This window comes from Asterias amurensis, chromosome 1 (assembly GCF_032118995.1).
Source record: "Asterias amurensis chromosome 1, ASM3211899v1".
Classification (NCBI taxonomy): Eukaryota; Metazoa; Echinodermata; class Asteroidea; order Forcipulatida; family Asteriidae; genus Asterias; species Asterias amurensis.
Genome location: NC_092648.1, coordinates 11,834,072 through 11,855,573, shown reverse-complemented (window position 1 = coordinate 11,855,573; position 21,502 = coordinate 11,834,072). Strand labels below are relative to the sequence as shown.

Below are 21,502 nucleotides of genomic sequence, written 5' to 3'. Positions count from 1 at the left end.
CACTGATACAGAACAGCAGACTAGATAAAACAAAAATGGTGAAAATAAAAGAGTAGAACTGTTTGGTTATTGATTTCAAAGTTGTACGAGTGACTGCACCAGGGGAAATAAGAGAAGCATGCCTAGTGGGTTGTAGAGTGGAGAGGAGGAACGGTCCATCAGGCCGGTCCCACCGGGACGTTTGATTAGCTTCCGCCCCTTGGTGCCAAGCCATCTCTTCCCTCGGCCCCACTTTGCCGTCCAAGACAACACAGACGGGAAGAGAAGGGAGAAAAAGACATAATTTGTCTCCTCTTTGGCAAGAGGCGACATTGCTGTTCACTTCTTTACCTTACATGCCGTTCCCCCATTTCTACAGACAGATTGCGACTGCCTGGAATAATTCAATTTCCCCAGCTAATCTCTGCGAATCGTGCGCGCTAATTGCTCATGATGGCTACCGTTGTTTTGAAGTAATGGCGCATTTGGCATTGGCCATGAATATAGCAATTGCGGTACAGAGTATGTTTACTTTACGCTTCATTTGTACAATTACGGCTGCTTAAGAAACCGCTTTAAGGTCTATACATTAGCTTGGCAGTTTTTATTGTTTGTTTTGCTTAAATGATTATTTTGTTTTATATTAGCTATAACGAGGCACTGCGCCATTATAACGTCAAAATCATAAGAGCTTGCAACAACGCAACGCGTCAACCCATAAGAGCACAACTGTGCTCAGTTTTTGAAGGCTATTAATTTGGTTTAATCCAATTTAAAGACAACAATTTAAAAAGATAGTCATAATACTGACAACATATCCCGTCCAGAACTTGAAGAACTTTTTCTTCTGTAACTGAGGGACACGCCTACAAATTTCGATGGCTCCTCCATGAGATGGAACTAAAATGAAAGCCATTGGTTTATATACAATCACAGGCGATACTTTGTGGTAAAATCACATCGGTGTTCAGACATTGATGATGCATTAGATATAAATCAATGCAAACTAGATACTTGTTTTCACCCCCATTCAACAAAACATACCGCTTCATCAATGCTTGATTGGTCAAATATTTCGTAAAAACCATCTATCTTGGTAAAAAACAGATTTTTTAATTAGACCCAGTGGTGTACAACAAAATTATACTCCATAACAAGATAACATTGTCACAAAAATGATAACTTATCAATAATATGTTATGAACACTATATACTATAGTTTCTACGCCAGTGATTTACACACTTCACAATACTGTATATAAGCAAATATCACCTTACATATTCGTATTGACAGAAAGCACCCCCAATGTTGAAAAGAGACTGAAATTATGCACAGTCATTAAGACATCACATGTACAATTGACAACAGAAGTGTTTTTATTCACTGGCGAGGGCTAACCTTCAAGCGACCCCAGCCTGTTCCATCTATAGATTTTTTTGTGCCAGGGTAAACCGAAATGCCAAATTTGCACAGGGCTGCGTTACGTCCTAATTCAGAGAGGTCCACGATCGCAGAGATATTTCGATCAAATATGCTTTTTGGAAATTACAAGACTGCAAACAAAATGGAGTACCGTCGAAAATTAGACAATAGGGCGCTCGCGTTTTTAGTTTTTTACCTGTCGCGCAGTGCGGCCAAACTTAATTTAGCGAGACTTCGCCGCCGCATGCTGCTGCCAACCAAACGGTGGCATGGGTTGTAGAAAGTCAAGAAAAACATATATGGATGTGTTTTTCTACGAATGCATTTGGAATGCTGACTGATTGATGCGTGTGTGTGTTGAGATTGTCAATATTGAGATCGTTTCAGACATGACAGCGTTATCATTAACAGGGAAACAAGCACGAAGAAATATAAAATAATAAAATTAACAAATGTCACAGGTGGAAATTATTACGATTTGTAATTAAATGATGAAGTTTCATTTATTCGATTTCAAATTTAGAATGTAAAAAAAGTGGGTTTCTAAAATGAGCGACTGTAAATTAAATTTCACATGTGTTCCTTTGCAACAAGCCTTTACTGGTCACAGAGGCAGGCTTCAACATAACATAACAATGTATTGTGACGAACTAGAAACAGAATCATACATTAATTTCTCTATTTTAAATTTTCTAATTCACCATAGTTAAATAAATACAATAATGATTGAACACCAACCATCAGAAAAACAAAAACACAGAATAAAACATTTTCAGCCAGCAATATGTTTTCGAATGGGAATTTACATGTACATCATTCACATGTGCTCCATAATGACAGGAGATACTTCTCATTTAATAACATTAAATAGATGAATAAATAAAATTTCACACCTGTACACCAAAAAGCAAAGTAATTATTTTAACAAAATTATAATAAGTAGATTGAATCAAAATGGAATGTGATCAGATACATTTTGGACGAATTCGGATGGGGGGAGAAAATACCCCCAAATGGGTCATAACAAACTGTATAGAAAAATACTAAAAGCTCTCTCTCTAGTACTACAAGGCACATGAAATACCAATATATACATCAAAATAGAACATGAACCATAAATGAATTGCAAAAATATGTCCATGGGCCACAGGCAGGGAAATTGATGGCATTCAAAAATCGGACGGATGGGGGGTGGGGGGGGGGCAGTGAAAAACTCTCCATCTTCTCAAAATACAAAAGAGCTAAATTTGTCACTTTTGAATACAATTCGAAGGTCTGAAGGGAAAACATACCTAATATTCACATAGTGTTTTTATTTATTAGTCAGACCCCTTGCAGTTACCTAGAGAGATGTTTAAACTGTTTCGCTGGTTTTCTCACTACGATACAAAGCTCAAAATCCTAGTTGTTAAATCGCAGTTACACTGTCCACACAACCATGCAGAATACAGTGTAGAATACAAGTGAATACGAATGAAATCCTCAACACCGAAACGGTTTCCATGCATACAGCTGAGCCATCAGCCATCAATGACCATTTCCAAATAAAGACTATGCTGAATTGCCGCAGAATCGTTTTCATTTTAATTACAAACCGGTCCACTTTGGTTTCAAGCGGATCCCATACTAGCCTCCACTTGTCTGGCTTCGTTAACCAGGTCAAACTGACATTCCATCAAGTGATGCAATTGTCTTTGCTCAAACATTGGATTGTGTTCATTATGTATCCAAGCCAACATGCTACTCGCAACCAAGCCAACCTCTATTTGGCAAACAGAGCACTACAGCAACCATGTTGACACCTTGCATGGGAATCAGACAAAAACAGTCTCCACAACATCCGAAACTATTTCTTTCCTTATTCACAGGCTTTTGTTTTCACAAACACAAACTTCCAAGTGCTGTTTGTTTTCATTTGCCAATCCGTAGTAGATACAATTTTCTGAATAAATGCTTGCAAACATGGATGATGTCCTCCCACAAGAGAGATTCTAATTTGTACAAACGAAATGGTTGTAAAGACAAGGATAGTCTCTCTACGGTGGAATGCACACAGTAAAGTGAAGACCTCCAGTAAAATAGGACATGAAAAACAAAACTCCAAAAACCAAACGGCACTATGTATTACTTCATTTTCTTCATTAGTTTGTATTTGGCTAGCTTGTTAAGCCAACACAAACAGTAGATAGTGGTTTGGGTGGGGAGTGAGCCTATCAGTTCACTATTTTCACAGTCCCCTCAGCAACCTTCTTTCTCAAGACAGATATCAATCTGTCTTGCCTGAAACAAAACAGAAACAAGAAAATAGTAGATTACATTCATTCAAAGGTTTTCTATATAACTATAAGTTTAGTTTAAAGGCAGTGGACACTATTGGTAAATATTTAAAATAGTTATTAGCATAAAACCTTACTTGGTAACAAGTAATGGGGAGAGGTTGATGGTACAAAACATTGTGAGAAACTGCTCCCTCTGGAGTGACATAGTTTTTGAGAAAGAAGTAATTTTCCTTGAATTTGATTTTGAGACCTTAGATTTAGAACTCGAGGTCTCGAAATCAACCATCTAAACACACACAACATCGTGTGACCAGGGTTTTTCTTCTTTCATTATTATCTCGCAACTTCGACGACCAATTGAGCTCAAATTTTCACAGGTTTGTTATTTTATGCATATGTTGAGATTGACCAAGTGAGAACACTGGTCTTTGACAATTACCAATAGTGTCCAGTGTCTTTCAGCATTATGTGTTGTATAATTGATTGGTCAAGTTAAGTTGAACAAACAGATAACAATATATATTCCAGATGAACAGTTTCCTTGTACAGGATAACGAGATATTTGAATAGGATATTACAGATGGTTTGGTTGGTTTGCATTATGGACAGGGTGTAGGCAAAATTCGAAATAAATGTGAAACAAGGAAGGTAGTAGTACTGCATGAGATTAAATATCAACAACTAATTCATCAGATGCACATAAATGTGGTAAAGAAGTAAGTTGAAACGGGTATGAGTGGCTTGTAAAAAAAAAAAAAAAAATCTAGAAAATCACAGAAGCTACCTACTCTTTCAATTTGGTTTGGCTGTTCTGCTGAGCGAGTAGAGCCTGTTGCAGCTGCGCTGCCATGGCATTGCGCTCATTCTGCTGCTGTTTGAGCTGAGCATTAAGCTGCCCATTGGTCTTCTGCATCTGACCCAGGGCATGAGAGCGTACCTGGGCCTCTTCCTCAAAGCTCCCAATGGTGTTGTTAAACTGATCACGAAGATCAGCTTCTTGGGACAAGGACTTGTGGAGACTGGGGAGAGAGAAAGAGAGAGAGAGAGAGAAACATGGTTAATGTTTCAATATTTTCTTTGGTACCTCACAAACTTTTGACAAGTTGCCGAAAACAGATAAATTTTGCAAAGACTTATGGTGATGAAAGTGTTTCACAAACTATTTGGTTAATTTACATACCTCCACATCTGGACAAATGAGTTTGGGGTCGAACAAAGCAAAATTACTAGAGTGGGATTTGAACCCGCTACTTCTGAACTAATGGTCTGGTGCTCTACCAACTGAGCAATCCAGCCCTAATGTTATTGGTCCTTGATCGAGGGTGCCAGTCAGAAGCCATTCAACCTGTGAATGGCTTCTGATTGGCAAGAAGCCATTCAACCTGTGAACGGCTTCTGACTGGCACCCCTGGTTGAATGGCTGCCGATTGGCACCCCCAAATGAATGGCTTCTGACTGGCACCCCTGAACATAGGATAGGCCATGCCAAATTGGCTGCTACAGCTTAGGCTTTGACATCCTGAGCAACAGCCAGAACAAGTCATAGCCATAGCCACTGATTTAGTTTGAACCAGATTGACAAATTAGTGAAATGCCAACATTAGGGCTAGATGCTGGGTATTAGTAGAGCGCCCTTGTGGTGTTTTACTTGATATCTAGACAAATGAATAAAACTTAAAACATTTCAATAAGTAGACAAATGAGATAAGTTCACAAATCAGCAATGGCCAAAAAAGTTTACGAGACAGAAATACGAGACAGGAATATGTAACTAGCGAAATGACTTTGTAGTTGAAGACATATTTTTGGCCTAGATATTAGATTGTTATGTCATACCTGTAGAATACTTTCACTTCATCCAAGTCCTCTTGTAATTTCCGAACCTTAGAGACAGCTATGTCCCTCTCCTGTCTAGTTGCTTCTAACTGGCTCTGAAGAAGAAAATAACGATGACAAAAATGTTTAATACAGATTATATAAAAAAAATATTAAAACCATACTGGCCTGTTCTGGCCCATTGGATAAAAGCAACAGACCCCAGCTCTGGTGTTTCTGTTCAGCATAGTGTGGGTTTGAGTCCTGATTGTAACACTTGCAAGATATTTAACCCTTAGGCCTACTGATGCGTCCTTCCGATGAAACATAAAGTCGTTGGTCTTGTGTGTTGTGTAATATACGTAATAGAACCCAGTGCACTTATCGAAAAGTGAAGGGGTTTGCCCTGGTGTTCCTTATTTGCATTGGCTGCATATTGTTAACCATTACGGTGCTACATGTATGTAAAGGAATTGGCCTCATACTTCAAAACATACCACAATACCTTGTGCCTTGACGTCACTGAGTGACGGATTTGAGCACTATATAAGAAGCCACTAATTTTATCATTTTTATTACTTATATAGTGTGTAACTCTGTGATGCCCTACATACTGTGATAAGTTTAACGATACAATTTTTAAAAATTACGTCTTAACAAGTGTTTCAAGTTGGTCTAATACGCTGTTTCAGAACTTCTGGTAAATTGTTCCATTACTGAACAGCAGCAAATTTAACAGTTTAATAATAACAGGGGAGTCAAAAGGGATTTATTTTGTCTAATAATGCAGATTTCGAGATCACATGTAGAAACCAGCTACTGTACACTGCTATTTTAAACAGCCTTATAAGCAAACATGCCAAAATCTACGGATTGTGGATCTACATGAATGACCAAACCAATCACAAATGCTCAGATCACAACATTTTTAGATTGGTGTGAAAAGAGAAAAGTCACAGAAAAAACAGTCACAACACTACTTCATATACCTTTTGAAACAGGTTTCCTGCTGAGCAGGAATTTGTTATGCACAATTGTCTGCTTAGAAGCAGACCTAGAAATTGTGCCCTGGATTTTTAGGAAAAACCATTTCTAATTCTGAAGATGTACAAGTACATGTACATGTTTCACATGTTTCTCACAATTCTGTTAAATCATGGAAGGATCCATAACATTCATAAAATGTCATGGCACAATGAGCAGACAAATTGACAAAGAATGTTTCTCAATCCACACGGATTACATTTTACGTTGGCCTTTGATAACAAAACTGCGCTATCTTTATAATGAGACAATAGCCCCAATAAAATCCCGAGTCCCAGCTTTCCGGCCAATCCTGGTCAAGCTGTCTCCATACAGTATTTCTGGCATTCGCCGATCCAACCCAGCGTCAGCAAAATAATTTCTGATTGATAGCAAAGAGCGGGCAGGTATTGTAAGGTTGGACCAGAGAACCTGGCATAGTTTGTTGAGGCTTACTGAGCAAACAGAGTCAATGGTGGTAGGCAGAGGCTAAGCAAACTTTTGTTACGTAACCCCACAATCTCAGCCTCCATTTTATTAGTTTAAGTAAGGCCTAACTAAAATTTGGAGTTGTGGTAAGATGGCGTGGGATTTATTAAGCAATCTAAAGAGATGGAGCTCAACACATTCTGACATTTCTACACCAAGGTTGTTTTTTGTCTATTTCTGGTGCTGAGGTTGCCAATCAATTTTTAAGGATGTCTGTGATTTGATCCTTTGTGAGGCCAAATAGGCAAGTCATGAGTTTTTTTTTTGAATGCACAGACTTTCATGCAATGGTCAGTGGTTTCAATATCAACAAATCATTGTGGAATCCTGTTCCAATGTTCCATTGAGTTCATGTGTTATATTACATGTATGACTTTGTCAGGCCATAACATGTTGTACATGTATATGCAGACGAATCATACTTCCTGCGAACTTTGACGTCACAGCCCTGTTTGCGCAGGGAAAGTTTTCGCAAGAAGTTGAGCAGAATTTGTACATGTAGTTGCAGAATTTGGGAGGTCAAAATTTCTATCGCATTCACATTTGCAGGAAGTACGATCAGGCCTTACTCTTACTTTGTGTTGGGGGTAGTTGTCATCTATCGTAAAGCTGTATTGGCTAAACAGGGGTGCTTTTGACAATTGGGGGTAGGGTTTGAGGAGTTTAATGGGTTGGTAAAAATATGATTTTAACAAACACCTAAAAACAGTCCGTTGATTCAAGTTGTTAAATTTGTTTTAGGAAAAGAAAAGGGGATATCATTCTAAAATTGAGATAAAACGGGTACTCTATACACTACTGGTATACAATTCAAGCCATGTGGCAAGAACTTGGCCATATGTGGTTAGTTTGGTTCAATGACTCAAGTACGTGACAGGAAAATTCTAAAGTTGTGGAATTTAATTGCCCGTCGAACTCTGTTTAACTCAAATCCCTCTGAGAGCAACTGTACTTGAACGACTTGCTAAACAACCAACTCGCTGATGGTTCTTTATGCATTGGTGCTCTATGATGCCACTAAAAGATGATTTAATAATCCAACGTTACCACGCATGGAGAACCAGAGATTTTCAAAAGCTGGGTGTGGTTTCTGCGTAGATAAGTTAACCAATTAAACACAACTTGTCAGGCTTTTCCCAGTTAATCAAGCCAATCTATGAACCTGTAATGGACCCCCCTTGAGGTGGACATTATCAAATGGGCAGATTTCCACTGCCTTGCAATCACAGCCAAATAATGTCAATACTACATGTCCATGTCCTTGTGCAATCTCCAACCATAGACATTCGGCCATATGTCACTTTGGGTAAACACAGATGATCATTTTCACAAGTTGCACAAATATCGGACTCCTTGACTTTGATTAAGTTGTGCTTCATTTGCATATAATTAGCGCAGAACAAAAGGAAGCAGGGGACAATGGTGATTAGACATGAATGCCTTTTCGCCTTAAAAATTATCCAATGTGTGAAAAGGAAGGCGGGGACGTCACCGTAGATGCATAACAAAACCACAAAGCTAAACCAGACTTTGCGGTAAATCAAGCGTAAGATCAATGCATGATACCACATGAGTATTCAGGCAATTTTTGCGTCACCCACTTGTGCACTTAAGGATTGCTCCACATTAAGTGGCTTCATTCCGAGTGGTTGAACACCCACAACAGGCCAGGCAACAAAGCTTAAGAATGATCATGGCTTCTGGCAAGTGCAACACTTGGAAAGAAGAAGGGGGGGGGGGGGGGAGTTGCGCACCGCCATCATATAGTCGGCTGGCCGTTATGTTTTGACAAGGCACCACGTAGCCATCATTATCCAACGCAGATCTACTTTTGTAGGGTAATCATTTGGAAGTAATGCACAAAGCAAACCATCGTAATGGAACAAATTGGTGTGATTTGATTATCAAAAGGGAAGGCAGGAGAGAGAAGCATCTCAACTGGAGCAGTGAGTCGCCTAGCTCTAGACCACTGACTACCAACAACAACCCCCCTACTCCCAATGTCTGTTTACTACATGTACCATTAGACTTGACCTTGGTGAGAACTTTTTATTTCTAATAAATTTGATTATAGGTCCCTGCTATTTATCCTAAAAAAGTTTGCATCAATCCAAACACCAAGCGATAAAAGTGCTCATTTGATACGCCTGAGGTATTAAACACTCTGCACAAACAGTTTGATTAACATGGTCTTTTGAATGAGGATTGTTCACATTAAGCTAACAGCAATGGATACTTCATGAGATGGATAAAAAGCCTTAAAGAGCAGGTACACACATACATTCATGGTACTTCGGAGGATTTGATTCAATCCTTTATAGAAGTTAACAAATAATAAACCACAAGGGAAACTGACTGGGTACATTTTTAAATGATTTAGGATTGAACAAAGAAAAATTGACTAGAGCGGGATTTGAACCAACGACCTCCGGTTTAATGTGCCGGCGCTCTACCAACTGAGCTATCTAGCCCTATGTTGGTGGTCTCCCAATTTTGTCAATATCTTTGTTCGGGGGGTGCCTGTCAGAAGCCATTAAACCGCAAACTGCCGTGTAGCCAGGGATCACACCCGGGTAACGATACAACCTGGGAAGCAGCAGACAGGGGATCACCTTAAGGGGATGCGACTTTTTATATCAGATATCAAATAATAAACCACAAGGGAAACTGACTGGGTACATTTTTAAATGATTTAGGATTGAACAAAGAAAAATTGACTAGAGCGGGATTTGAAAAGTCCGTCCCTTTATAGAAGTTATTAAACTATGAGGAACCTTTGATTAAATTCTTTATAGAAGTTATAAAACTGAAGAAAAAGAGATATAATTTTCCGTTTAATGGTACTACTATATATACAACAACTGAACTGACAGGTCACATTGTAAGATTAGTTAGCACAAAATGTGATTGCATAACTTTTAGGGCAACAAGATAAGGTACATGCCCCCCTCACAACAGGGATTAATCTGAAGTGGTTTTTTTTTCTCTTCAAAAGCTTGTGGCCACATGAAGTGTTTGATCAGAAAAGTACGCAACAGGTTTGAATATTTGGTGCAAAAACAAGTCTTAAGGAATGTGTTTTAACAAGTAAAAGGGTGCAAGTAAAAGGGTGTATGCAAATAAATTTTCCAGCTTAATGTGTTACCTTTTAATCACCTCACAGTGCACCTAGTTTCGAATAGAATTTGAGTGGTTGCCCAAAAACATATTTCCCATAATAGAGCATTTTGTTCTTAAATCTTTTGAAATCAGTGATCTTACCACAGTTTTAGTATGTGCATGATCCCCATGCAATAACCCCTAAGTGTCTACACAACAAGAGCTTTCAGTCACTAACTACAGCTGAGCATAACAATCAACAGTATTAGATAATCCATTTGGTGATGCAGACCCTATATTTGAGTAAAATGTGTAATTACAGCAAACATTCAATATTAAATATCTAATTTACTTGGGAATGAACAGTCAATATGTTCATGAGCTAAACAGTGGGCTGATTACGCTGATCCCCTTTATATATGTACAATGATTAATACACAGAAGTATTTATTTATCTCTCAGTGTATTGTTTAAAATAGTCTTTACGGATCTGTTGACGATGAGTGTTTGAAGTAAGAGGACAGAGTCATCAAGTTTAGTGTCGGAGTAAATTTGCTGATGATAAGCAGAGAGTAGGAAGACCAAATATTTATGTCTACTGAGCGGTGTATTTTACTTCCAGAATAAACCACTTTAAGTTTGGCTCTTCTGATCTGGGCCTAACGTGATAGAGCCGGTCAAGCAGCAACTATTGCTTTACGATTGGCTGCTTAGCAAAAATGAGCAGGATACCAGTCATAGACGCTAGATGTGACAAGGTATGTATGTTGGCTGATATTCTTATTCTTGTAAGCCTAACTTTGTTTTTAAGTGCTTAGTTTTTTGCTGAAGCAGAAACAAAAACCCACCAAACAAACGAACCAAACAGCCAAATTAATGTCAAAAATTCGCTGTAAATGGTTTCCAGATAAGTCATGCTCTAAACTACAAAATGTGCTAAGCAATGGCTTCTTAAAAGTTTCTTGTGAAACTGGGCCCAGGGATTTGACAACTTTCACTCTTAATAATATAGACCTTAATGCACATGACGTCATTTCAGTAGGGTGCCCTCACCTAGAGGTCAAAAGGAGGTTGTTCATTGGCCAATCCTGTGCCCCGCACGTACAAATCTGTGCGTTTCGATTGTTTCGTCACCGTTTTTCCACTAAGATGGCCGCTGGATGACGTCAATGCATAAGGTCTATTGTCATAAAACAACATGGTATCATTCACAATATCCATGAATGACATCAAAGGATTGTATTTCATTTATTCTGGCTGTGAAGCCAAGAACTCTTTACGAAAAGCAAACTCAATCACTGTTCTAGCCAAGAACTACATGAAGAGAAGACAATGAAGGAAGTTTCAATTTTAGATGTGGGAGGAAAACCCCAGAGAATTATTCCAGGGAAAACCCATGTAGTCAGGTAGGGACTGAAAACATAATCCATATAGTGCCATAGTAGGATTCGAACCAGGGCCCTAGACACTAGAAGGTGGAAGGCGAGGAAAGACACCACTATGCAAACCTGACCACCCAACCTAGATCATTACCCTGTAGAGAAATTAACCTTTAGCTAAACCTATAGCTAAAGTTTTGTATCAAACTAGACAAATTCAAATGAAACATGCACCGAATTCTCCTTTTTGAAACTTTATCAGAACAATTCGTCGCGTTTTTCTCATAGTGATGAATCGGCAATTTTGAGCAAATTGGGGTTTTTGCAGTTTTGGGGTTAGTTTGTCTTCTGAATTCATTTCTGAAATTTTTGAACCGAAATAACTTCTCCTTTTTAAGATATAGAGTCTTAAAGTTGGCGAATATTTTTGAGGCTAATAAACGTTTCTTGACATACTGACGAATAAGCTATTCGCCTCTCCGTCAACACATAAGTATACAGTTTTGTTTTTTACATAGTGACGAATAGGCAAATGTGCTGGTAACCACTCCATTTATGAGTGACGTATGAATGGTATGCCAGGTACCATCGGTTTCTCTGAAGTTAGGTCAGTTGTTACAGTTTCATAATGCCGGTCACTCGAAGCTAAAACATAATTTTAGATAAAAGGAACATAGTGTTGAGGTAAGCATAGCTCTCAAAGACAGATTATTTCAAACTGACTTAATAAATTAGTTTGTATTATTCAGTCCGTTCAATCTTCAAGCTAATCTTAGTAACTCAGGTACCTATCGTGCCGAAAAAAGTTGATTGTGGGCATTATATCTGTTAAATTGTCAAGTCTAAAAGATTTTGCTCATGCTTGGTATTTTTTGTCAATATTTGCTCTTACTTGAAGAATGAATAATGCTTATTCTGTTTTCCAATAATGTGGCAACATGAGTGAAGCCTCGAGTCTGGATGGAATACATTCAACAGTAATATGATTTTATAAATCAGTGGTTTTACCAATAATTGTTTTGGAGCATATATTATAATTCTTATCGTATACCAGAATTTCCTGTTATAGCCTAAACAATCTTTGATTGTTAAATGAAATCTTTCAAAAGTAGTACAAACAATATAAAATGATTATTCCAAGAAGGAATAACTTGGACAAATTACATACCTCCCAATTACTGTGATATCTGGAGGTTAACAAGACCAAAATGAAATGGAAAATCTCATGTGTACTCCCTTTTAATGTATGGAACTTTTGTCTGTGTTTTTTTGTTTTTATCCGGTCTGAATATACGTTCAACCTCACCCCCCACCCAATCCACACTGTGCAAATGACACCCATCCCATCCGACCCCATTAACCCCACCCTCTCCTCTCCACCCCCCAAAAGAAGGAATTATGGACCAGTGATTCACTCAGGATTTAACAGTTAGTGTTCAATTTAACACAAATGAAAAACAAGGACACATTAAACTACATGCATTAATGTTAATATTACTGACGAATAAGCCCAAGCGCGTAGATTTATTTTTTTTACATACCGACAAATCAGGCACAAAAAGTGACGAATAGGCGCGTAAACGAGAACAATGTTTTTTACATACTGACGAATAGGTTTAAAAGGCTCAAAATGTTTATTTTAGGTCGTTTCATTTTAAATAAAATAAACAAATACCTTCTATACATTCCGAATAACATACCTTCCATTTTGCAAGTAATAATGTAAGGTAGAAAGATATGAAAGCAACGGATGAATATACGTCAAAACTTCAAAGTGGATTTACTCGGAATGCACTTTTTCCCGATTCGTCACTATGATAAAAACGCGACGAATTATGGGGCAGGAATCTAACACTTAAGTAGAAACTTCTTTAACAAGAGAAATATTTTATTGAAAAGGAAAGAAAAGTTAACTTTAAAACAAAGAAATTGTACATGGAGAGTATCCCAATAAAGTCACTGGCTGAAACAACAAAAAGATGAAGAGCTAAATGTCATCTAGGTTTACACTTGTGTTCAGTGATAAATGTTGTTGGCTTTAAAGTACGCAATTGTTGATCCTAGTTACTAATCAGTTGACGTAGCCAGTTAAATAGCTCTGGACTACTTCTCGCCAAGTGTTTGCAGAAATTTAAGTCAATTTGTGTAACAAACTTCCCATAATACTAAGGGGGCAATGCAGATATTCCTATTTGTTGGTTATTAAACACAGGGCAAACAGTCATGAAATGTGTATGCATACATACAGAGTGCAAGCTTGGGGGACAGATACTCTGTTTGGTGTGTTAATATTGGAATATTGTCTGACAAGTAGCTAGCATTATCTTTAGCAAACACCGGAAGATCATTAGGGTAGATTAGGGGCAACAAGAATGACTGTTTTGTGCACTTTTATATGTGACAGTAACATATACTACAACATGAATGTATACACACTACTGTGGTGTCGTATTGTAACGAAATACACTCTAGTGTCATTAACAACCTAAAAAAAATGCTTTCCAATCCCCTTAATTACCATGTTTTTCCAATCCCCTTAATTACCATGATCATAACATGACACAATTATGAAACTAATCAGTCAAAATTTTGTTGATTATGGAACTATAAAATATGTTGTAGCTGCTAACATTTACAATAGAATGGAGCAAGGTCATTGGGTGCTTTACTATGGTTTCAAAAAATGTTGTATTCCTCTCATCATGTGGTCAGGAACAAGGAACACATTCAAACTCAAGTAATTAATATCTTCAAGACTGCATTTGGAACGGTAATATTTGTCAGGGGTCAACCACAATACTTAGCCTTTTTGAAATATGGTTGACATATATAGGGGGGGGGGGGGGCACTGTTTGGTTTGGCTATATACAGAAAACAAACCTAATACTCAACAAACCTAATAGTGTCATAGTATTGTGTTCAACATAATGGTCTATGCAAGCTAACTTTTGTGTACTACTGGTATACAAAATGAAAAGCACTACACCAAGTCTTATACCAAATCGCAGATGTGATTGTTTTTTTCATTGAGCAAATTAATTTCTGTCCTCCATTTATCAATTCAAACCATCCAATCAAATTTTATCAGAAATGGTGACTATGTTTTCAAGAAAAAAACCAAGAGTAACTGTGTATGAAGAACATTAGTGCTCATCCATCCCAAAGGGAAACTGAATCTTAGGTATGTTTCAAAAAAGTTTTGTTTAATCAGTTGTATTTCAGATGGACATTTACTTGGTTTTTCGGAACCAAGTTTATAATACAAAGTACCTCTTCACGAAAGACAGAGAAGATAATTCCTAAGTTTTATTATCATGATTAATCATACCCTAGCTAGGGGTGAATGGGTTATGATTATCATTGTTGCTTCATACAAAGACCCAAGACTTTAGGGTACTGTGATCCCATTAATGTTTAACTTAACATTGAATCTTGCTGGTATTTTAGAAGGAGTAAGCGCTTTATACTATCAGTGACTGATAGGGGTTATCTTCAACCATCGTCTGCTTTGTGGGAAAAGTACAATAATTGAATGAACAATTCTCTACTCAAGTTTTTAAAAGTAGATAGGGCTTGAAATAACTACTGGACTGTGGGACCAAGTAAAGTAGATGTAATTCCAATGATCCAGTAACCTCACAACCCAACAGTGGTTTTGGTGTATTTTCTATTAGAGCTCTTCAAGTCCCAACAAACCACTTAAACAAAAAAGGAATTTAACCAAAAAAGTCAAGGAAATAGGTCTTGCTGAAATGTTTTCAAGTTTTTGGTCTTAAAATGTAGATAATAAAACTAAACATATTTTGTTTAGTTGTGGTCCAGTTAGTGATGTTTTATTACTTTTTTTTTCTTGAGGGAGTGGGGTGTATAAATTTAAAATAAAAATGGATTGTTCAAACAAGAAACTGACAATATTTATTTAACGACTAGTTCAATGTTTTTTGTTTAAATTTACAGCAAGATTTGTTCAGATGAGCAAGTATTTTATATGCCACTCCAAAACTTAGCACGAATGCAGCGGCAATTTGAAGTGGATTTAGAAAAAGATCAGATGGCAATATCAAATTCTATGGTTATTTTCAAAGTAATGTCTATCTGCCCCAATCACCACGGGTTTGCTTTACTGTAAGATTATCAACAAACATTACACAACTCTAGGGAGATCTAACCATATAAGTCACTTAGGACGCCATATAAACTTCACAGGCATAATACACAAATTTTTCTTTGCCTTTCTTGCAAAAAAAAAAAAAAAAAAGCGTTCAGTTCTTGGAGCAAGAAAACAAAAAGACAGAGTTATCCCCTTGTGCTGCTACTAGCCTGTTTAAGAATCAGCCATGATCCTCGGTGGGAATAGTGAAAAATGACTCCACTATATATCCAGGGACACTTCTCTTTGTGAAAGTTTGTTTGTCAGCCAAACTATGTTTGTTCTGTCCTCTACTAGCCAAATTTATTCAGCCTCACAAATCAACATACCATTAATGACATCTTAAAGGGTGGACAAAAGTGACCTGTTTTTTTTTTTTTGTCTCCTACGTTTTTTTTATGATGGTCAGCATCGCCACTATATGAAATCTCCAGACAATGATGGACACCAAAGTTATAGATTGTATGAAATTCAATCCCTCGCCATGCTTTAATTATTCATCTTATATCAATATGAAACCTGTTTCTCCTGCCGATATTTTCCTTTCTCTCTTGTAATCCTGGCAGACACAGTGTCTTGAGAACCAACAGCAAGGTAAACTTCATTCATTCCATGCACACAAAACAAAAATATCCTTTCTGTACCAGCAACTAAACACCCGTTTGCCTCCAAGAGTTATCCCACGACCCCGCAGAAATCAAATTGCTCCAAGCTCCATCAAAATATCCTCAAGAAAAATATGGTTGACAACTGCTTGCTGTGAAATCAGAGTATGACTGGAATGAAGTGGCAAATTAGAGAAATGATACAGGAAAAAAAAAGAGACTGACATTTCTTCACAATGGCGGCCAAACGGACCACTGTAAAATGTATAAGGAAACCATGGCCTATGAGTGGGGTTGTGTTGGGGACAAAAGCCGCTGGCTTCAAGCCATTTGTTCCCCTTTCACGAGTGATTTGTCAATTATGACTAGGGACAAAAGAGACCCAGCAAGTAACATTTGGTGAGACAACAGCCTATGGGGAAAAACTGCTGGGGCAATCTTTTCAATAAGGTCTCCACCACACTATCCCTGCTCCTTGCTATTATTTTCTTTCCATGAGGGGTCTAAAGAAGGAATATACGTAGGAAAGAGCGAGTGACTTGACGTTTTGAAAGCGGACATGACCTGTGGCAACCTGACTAGAATTGCCCTTGGTTCAACAAACATTCCATCTTTACATTCATATCTCACACTAATCGTTTTGGAAATAAACTTACTTGTATTGTGGATGGGGATGCTTAACCAACAAGTTGAAATCTACACAAAAGTTTCTTGATGAATAGTGAACTAGTAAACAAACAGTACATGAGTATAAGTATGTATTATATACAGTCTATAAAAATGACAAACTCATGCCACCTAATGCTCTGTGTACCACGGCAAAACTCAAAATAAAAAAATAAAAAATGTAAACTTGGCATTACTTTTCACATAAAAGAATGCAATGAATTTCCTACAAAGAATATCTGTCAAAACATTTGGGTTTATTAAAAAAGCTTTGAAAAGTAATTTAATGAAAAAAACTATCTGTGCATACAAATTCTTTGGAGTAAAAAATGTACAGTAAACTTTCAAAATTTTGAGCCATCTTCCAATTTGTTGGTCCTAACTAATATTTATTTTGTATATTCTTTTGAAAGGGAGGGGGAGGGCATTTATTTTAAGTTGCCATCACACATTGTACAGCTGCAGAGGCGGAGACTTTCCACAGGAAATTAAAATTACAAATTGGACTTCATGTGTCAAATATTACATGCGTGTGTCTCTTAAAGGCAGCTGTAGCCGAACGCATTCATCTTCTGAGAATGGGAGGAAGCTAGCATACACTTGACCATACTCAATGTTTGACTTGGGATCTGCATGCTTAGTAATTGGACCACCAGTGTTGCCGTGTTTTGGGGGCTGTGGGGGGAAGGGGTTTGAAAATCCCCCATGAAAGATCGACACTGCCCTGGTAAAAACAAAAAATATAGGTGTAATACCCTGATGTCCATAGGAGTGGCTTATGACTGGGGTTAATCTGTTCTACACTAAACATATCTTTACCAAGCATTAACATGAAAATGTAATCCCATCAGGTTGTTAGCTTTGTGCCATTCAGTGTGACCATTAGAGAGAAGAGCTTAAGGATGAAGGGGGGGGGGGGTGGTGTTGTGTTGTGCCCGTATGCTAATGCTTGTTTCATATCAAATCACGTAGGTAAACACAGGTGTCAGGAAATCTACGCCATCACCTGGGTTACAGCAAACATTGCACGGAATGATAAGGCACACCCTTAGACGCATGAGGGGCAACCAGCGCATAGAGCAGGGGGGAATGAAAAAAAAAACGAGGGAGAGACAGGCAACCAAACCGCTCAAGAAATCACCACAAAAGCCAGGTCGAGCTGACATGACAACTGTCAATTTTTTTTTCTCTTGAGGGTGTGGTTCGCTCGTAGTGAATAAAAGGGGACAAAATGTCGAAGGCACTGCGGCTATTGTTTGTAAGCATTTTGGCAAATTCTCAAGAGGGGTTGAGAATGGGAACGGTGAGTAGGGGATGAACTCAACACTGGGGGGATAATGACGTCAGTATGTGATTGAAAGCATGACGGGTTGCCACTTGACATCCCACATAAATGCCATGAACCCAATAATATCTCGATATCTGTCCGCCTCGAGCCCCCCCCCCCCTTTCTATAATCTTAGCAACTAATCTGCATTGTTACTACTCTGGGTCCCCCACAACACAACCCCGCATACTCCAAATCTGCCATTCCGATAAACCAAACACCAGCCTTAAGCTTTGCTTGAGTTAATGATTAGCGGCAAAGTTTGCCAGGGCAGATTCCAGTGATCAAGGTCAAGTTATGAAGAGGAATATCGGCAAACAGCCCCCTCCAAAAAGCCTTGCATTTTGACCATCAAATAAAACGATCCATCATTCCAAATTGAAGTCAGGTGGGTGTTCAAATATGCTCAGCAACCCGATCCTGCAACCCGAACTTCTTCTCGTTTCCTTTTTCGCAAATAAAGGGTGGAAAAATAATGAAAGAGAAAATAATAAAAAAAATACCTGGACCCTATTTACCGACAAAACAAATTTGGCGAAACGTGGCTGGCTTATCTTTAAACCCAACCAAAACTTTGCACAGGTATTATCGTGCGTGCCTGTTTCAATGACCTAGGACATATTCCACGGCATTAGTGTTGGTGTCAAGGGTTCACCATGCATACAAGCAATGCTTCTACCAAACAAGGGGAGAAAAAGAAGACTTTTTCGGCATCAATGGGAAAAACACCTTGTTCGACACTGGCTTTTGGTGACCTGGCAAATAGCAAGGCACAGAGGTTTGGCGCGAGGGTAAACATGGATGAACACTACTTGGATTGTGGATACCCAACAAATATTGAATAGCCTATGCAGCTCAAAGCTTCACAGCCGCTCTGCACTGTGCCATTTTGTTGGTCTGTGTGACTCATGTTCTAATACTAACAACGATATTGACAGTCAAAATTTACCACCATTGTTCCTGACAAAGATTTGACAACTTTGTCAAATGAGAAAGGTCAGGAAAATATGTACTAGAATACTCATTTTGAAACACAAGAGAATATCCTTGCAACTGTAAATTTGTATATGCCTTCAACAATCCCCTTCAACCTTCAAACGTCGCAGATATTTTTCAAGGTAGATGTAAACATAAATCATACACATTCATTCCTATCCACTAGTTCTCATCCAACAGATTAAAACAAACAAGCCATGACATTTCCATCAAACCAGGGGTCACATTTTGGAGAAAACATTTGGGAAAAAGGGTTTGTGTTTTCCCTGTTTTTTTTTTGTGTCAGACGGCAGGGCAGGGCAGATTCACTTATCAGATGGACCAAATCAAATCTTGAAGATTTCAAAGGTTGACTTTCTAATATTTCTTCTACACCTCTACAGTACAATGTAGCTTAATCCAGCAACCGCAGGGTAAAAAAATCAAAAAATTGTGGGTTCATCCGACACCTATTTAAATATTTGTTAGAACTTCACACCCAATAAAGTGTAATTTGATTATAATAAACAAAATAGATCACCATTCAGTTATAAGCACAGGTAAAACATCATGAAAAACTCATAATAAAACATGTACTGAAAATACATTTTGTCCTCATACTAAATTCTTACGGGTACACTAATATAATAATCTGTTTTGGAACTGCTGGTGGTTATGAAAAAGACGCGGTTAGAAAACAAACCAAACGGCTATTTTCAAAGTAACATCCTCTCCAAATAGAGATTACTATTACATGGTGTACCCGTAAGAAATTAGCAAATATATCCTCTACCATGCAAAGCCTCAAATCCTACAGAAATTGTTCCCACTATGATTGTCATGGGTTTGTACAATGACTTCTTTGTTTAACCAATGACTTTTCAATTCAAGGGAACTTGTAGTGGTTTTGATGGTAGACAGAGATATGTTAGAATATGGGATGCTGTGTCTTGCCTCTTCCAAACCAGGGTAAACATTTCTCCAAACCTTATTGTTGTACCTTCTCTGTGTTTGTATGTGACTTCCTGTCTGGTTTGGAAGAAGGTCCTGAGGTTTTCTTTATTCCTCGGCCAACTCTTTGAGTTTGGTCGTTGGGATGTTTTGTTTCCCAGCAGTTGATTTGCCAGGGGTATTTTACCTCTTTAGGTTGAGAATAAAAAGAAGCTGAAGGGCAGCAAACAGCCGCAGAAATATGATGAAAGAAGAGGAATAATAATTACCCGTAGGCTTTGTTCGTTATTGTTCCGTGCGGCCAGGCCCCCGGTTGTCCGTCTTAACTCAATGATCTCCCTTTCTAGCTTTTTACACTGTTATAAGAAAAGAAAATACAACAAAACAATTTGAGAAGTAATTTACAACAGAACAAGAACAAGCGAGAAGCCATCACTAAAGGGCATCTTTTTTAATTATTTTTTCTTTCTGCTGGTAATTACTGTTAAAACTGCCAGCACGGCCTGCTTCCGATAGGGTTTTAATGGTACGGGCAGTTGGCGAAAATTGTACAAATATTTGCGTAGTGTGCCATCTGCATTGGTGTGGGACAATGAAGCTGGATGAATGACAGCCTGGGTTTGGGTATCAGGTACCACTCTAATGTTTGCAATGGAAGACACAGATGTGGGGAATCTGTGGCTTGAAAAAGAGGGTGGGGGGATGTAGTTCAATTATGAAACAATCAAGAGTGGAAGGAAGCTTGGCGATTAGTGACCACAAGAGGGCGCCAAATATGTTCAATGGTGGCATGTGCTTCCTGGTATTAAAACAAACTATTCCTCTGAATATTAATTTTGGTTTTTACCCATACACCGATGTGTGTTAGCACTGTATACTCAGTACTTTCCCGAGTCCTGTGAAAAAAATATCACAGGCATGTTACTCGGGTGGGATTCGAACCCACGACCCTTGCAATTCTAGAGCAGTGTCTTACCAACTAGACTACCGAGGTTGCCGGCAGCTAGAGGCAGTTCGAATCCTATGTTTTGGCAGCGGGTACCGCAACGATATAATAGATGTTAAATTTGCATCGGGGATAAAGAATATTAATTTTGGTTTTTACCCATACACCGATGTGTGTTAGCACTGTATACTCAGTACTTTCCCGAGTCCTGTGAAAAAATATCACAGGCATGTTACTCGGGTGGGATTCGAACCCACGACCCTTGCAATTCTAGAGCAGTGTCTTACCAACTAGACTACCGAGGTTGCCGGCAGCTAGAGGCTGATTCTTTATCCCCGATGCAAATTTAACATCTATTATATCGTTGCGGTACCCGCTGCCAAAACATAGGATTCG

At 38.3% G+C, this 21,502-nt stretch overlaps 1 protein-coding gene and 1 non-coding gene across 2 annotated transcripts in view; both read right to left on the bottom strand.

Moving 5' to 3' along the window:
- Nucleotides 1-786: 786 nt before the first annotated feature.
- Nucleotides 787-21,502, bottom strand: part of LOC139945716 (uncharacterized) — a 40,724-nt gene continuing 20,008 nt past the window's right edge. The window contains exons 9-12 of the mRNA XM_071943077.1: nt 20,430-20,516; nt 5,518-5,612; nt 4,470-4,700; nt 787-3,682 (exon numbers count right to left, since the gene is read on the bottom strand). Of these exons, the coding sequence (XP_071799178.1) occupies nt 3,616-3,682; nt 4,470-4,700; nt 5,518-5,612; nt 20,430-20,516 (480 nt within the window). The 3' untranslated portion in view covers nt 787-3,615. The remainder of the gene's footprint in view (nt 3,683-4,469; nt 4,701-5,517; nt 5,613-20,429; nt 20,517-21,502) is intronic.
- Nucleotides 9,407-9,479, bottom strand: Trnan-auu (transfer RNA asparagine (anticodon AUU)). Its single transcript has one exon. It is a non-coding gene; the product is annotated as a tRNA-Asn (tRNA).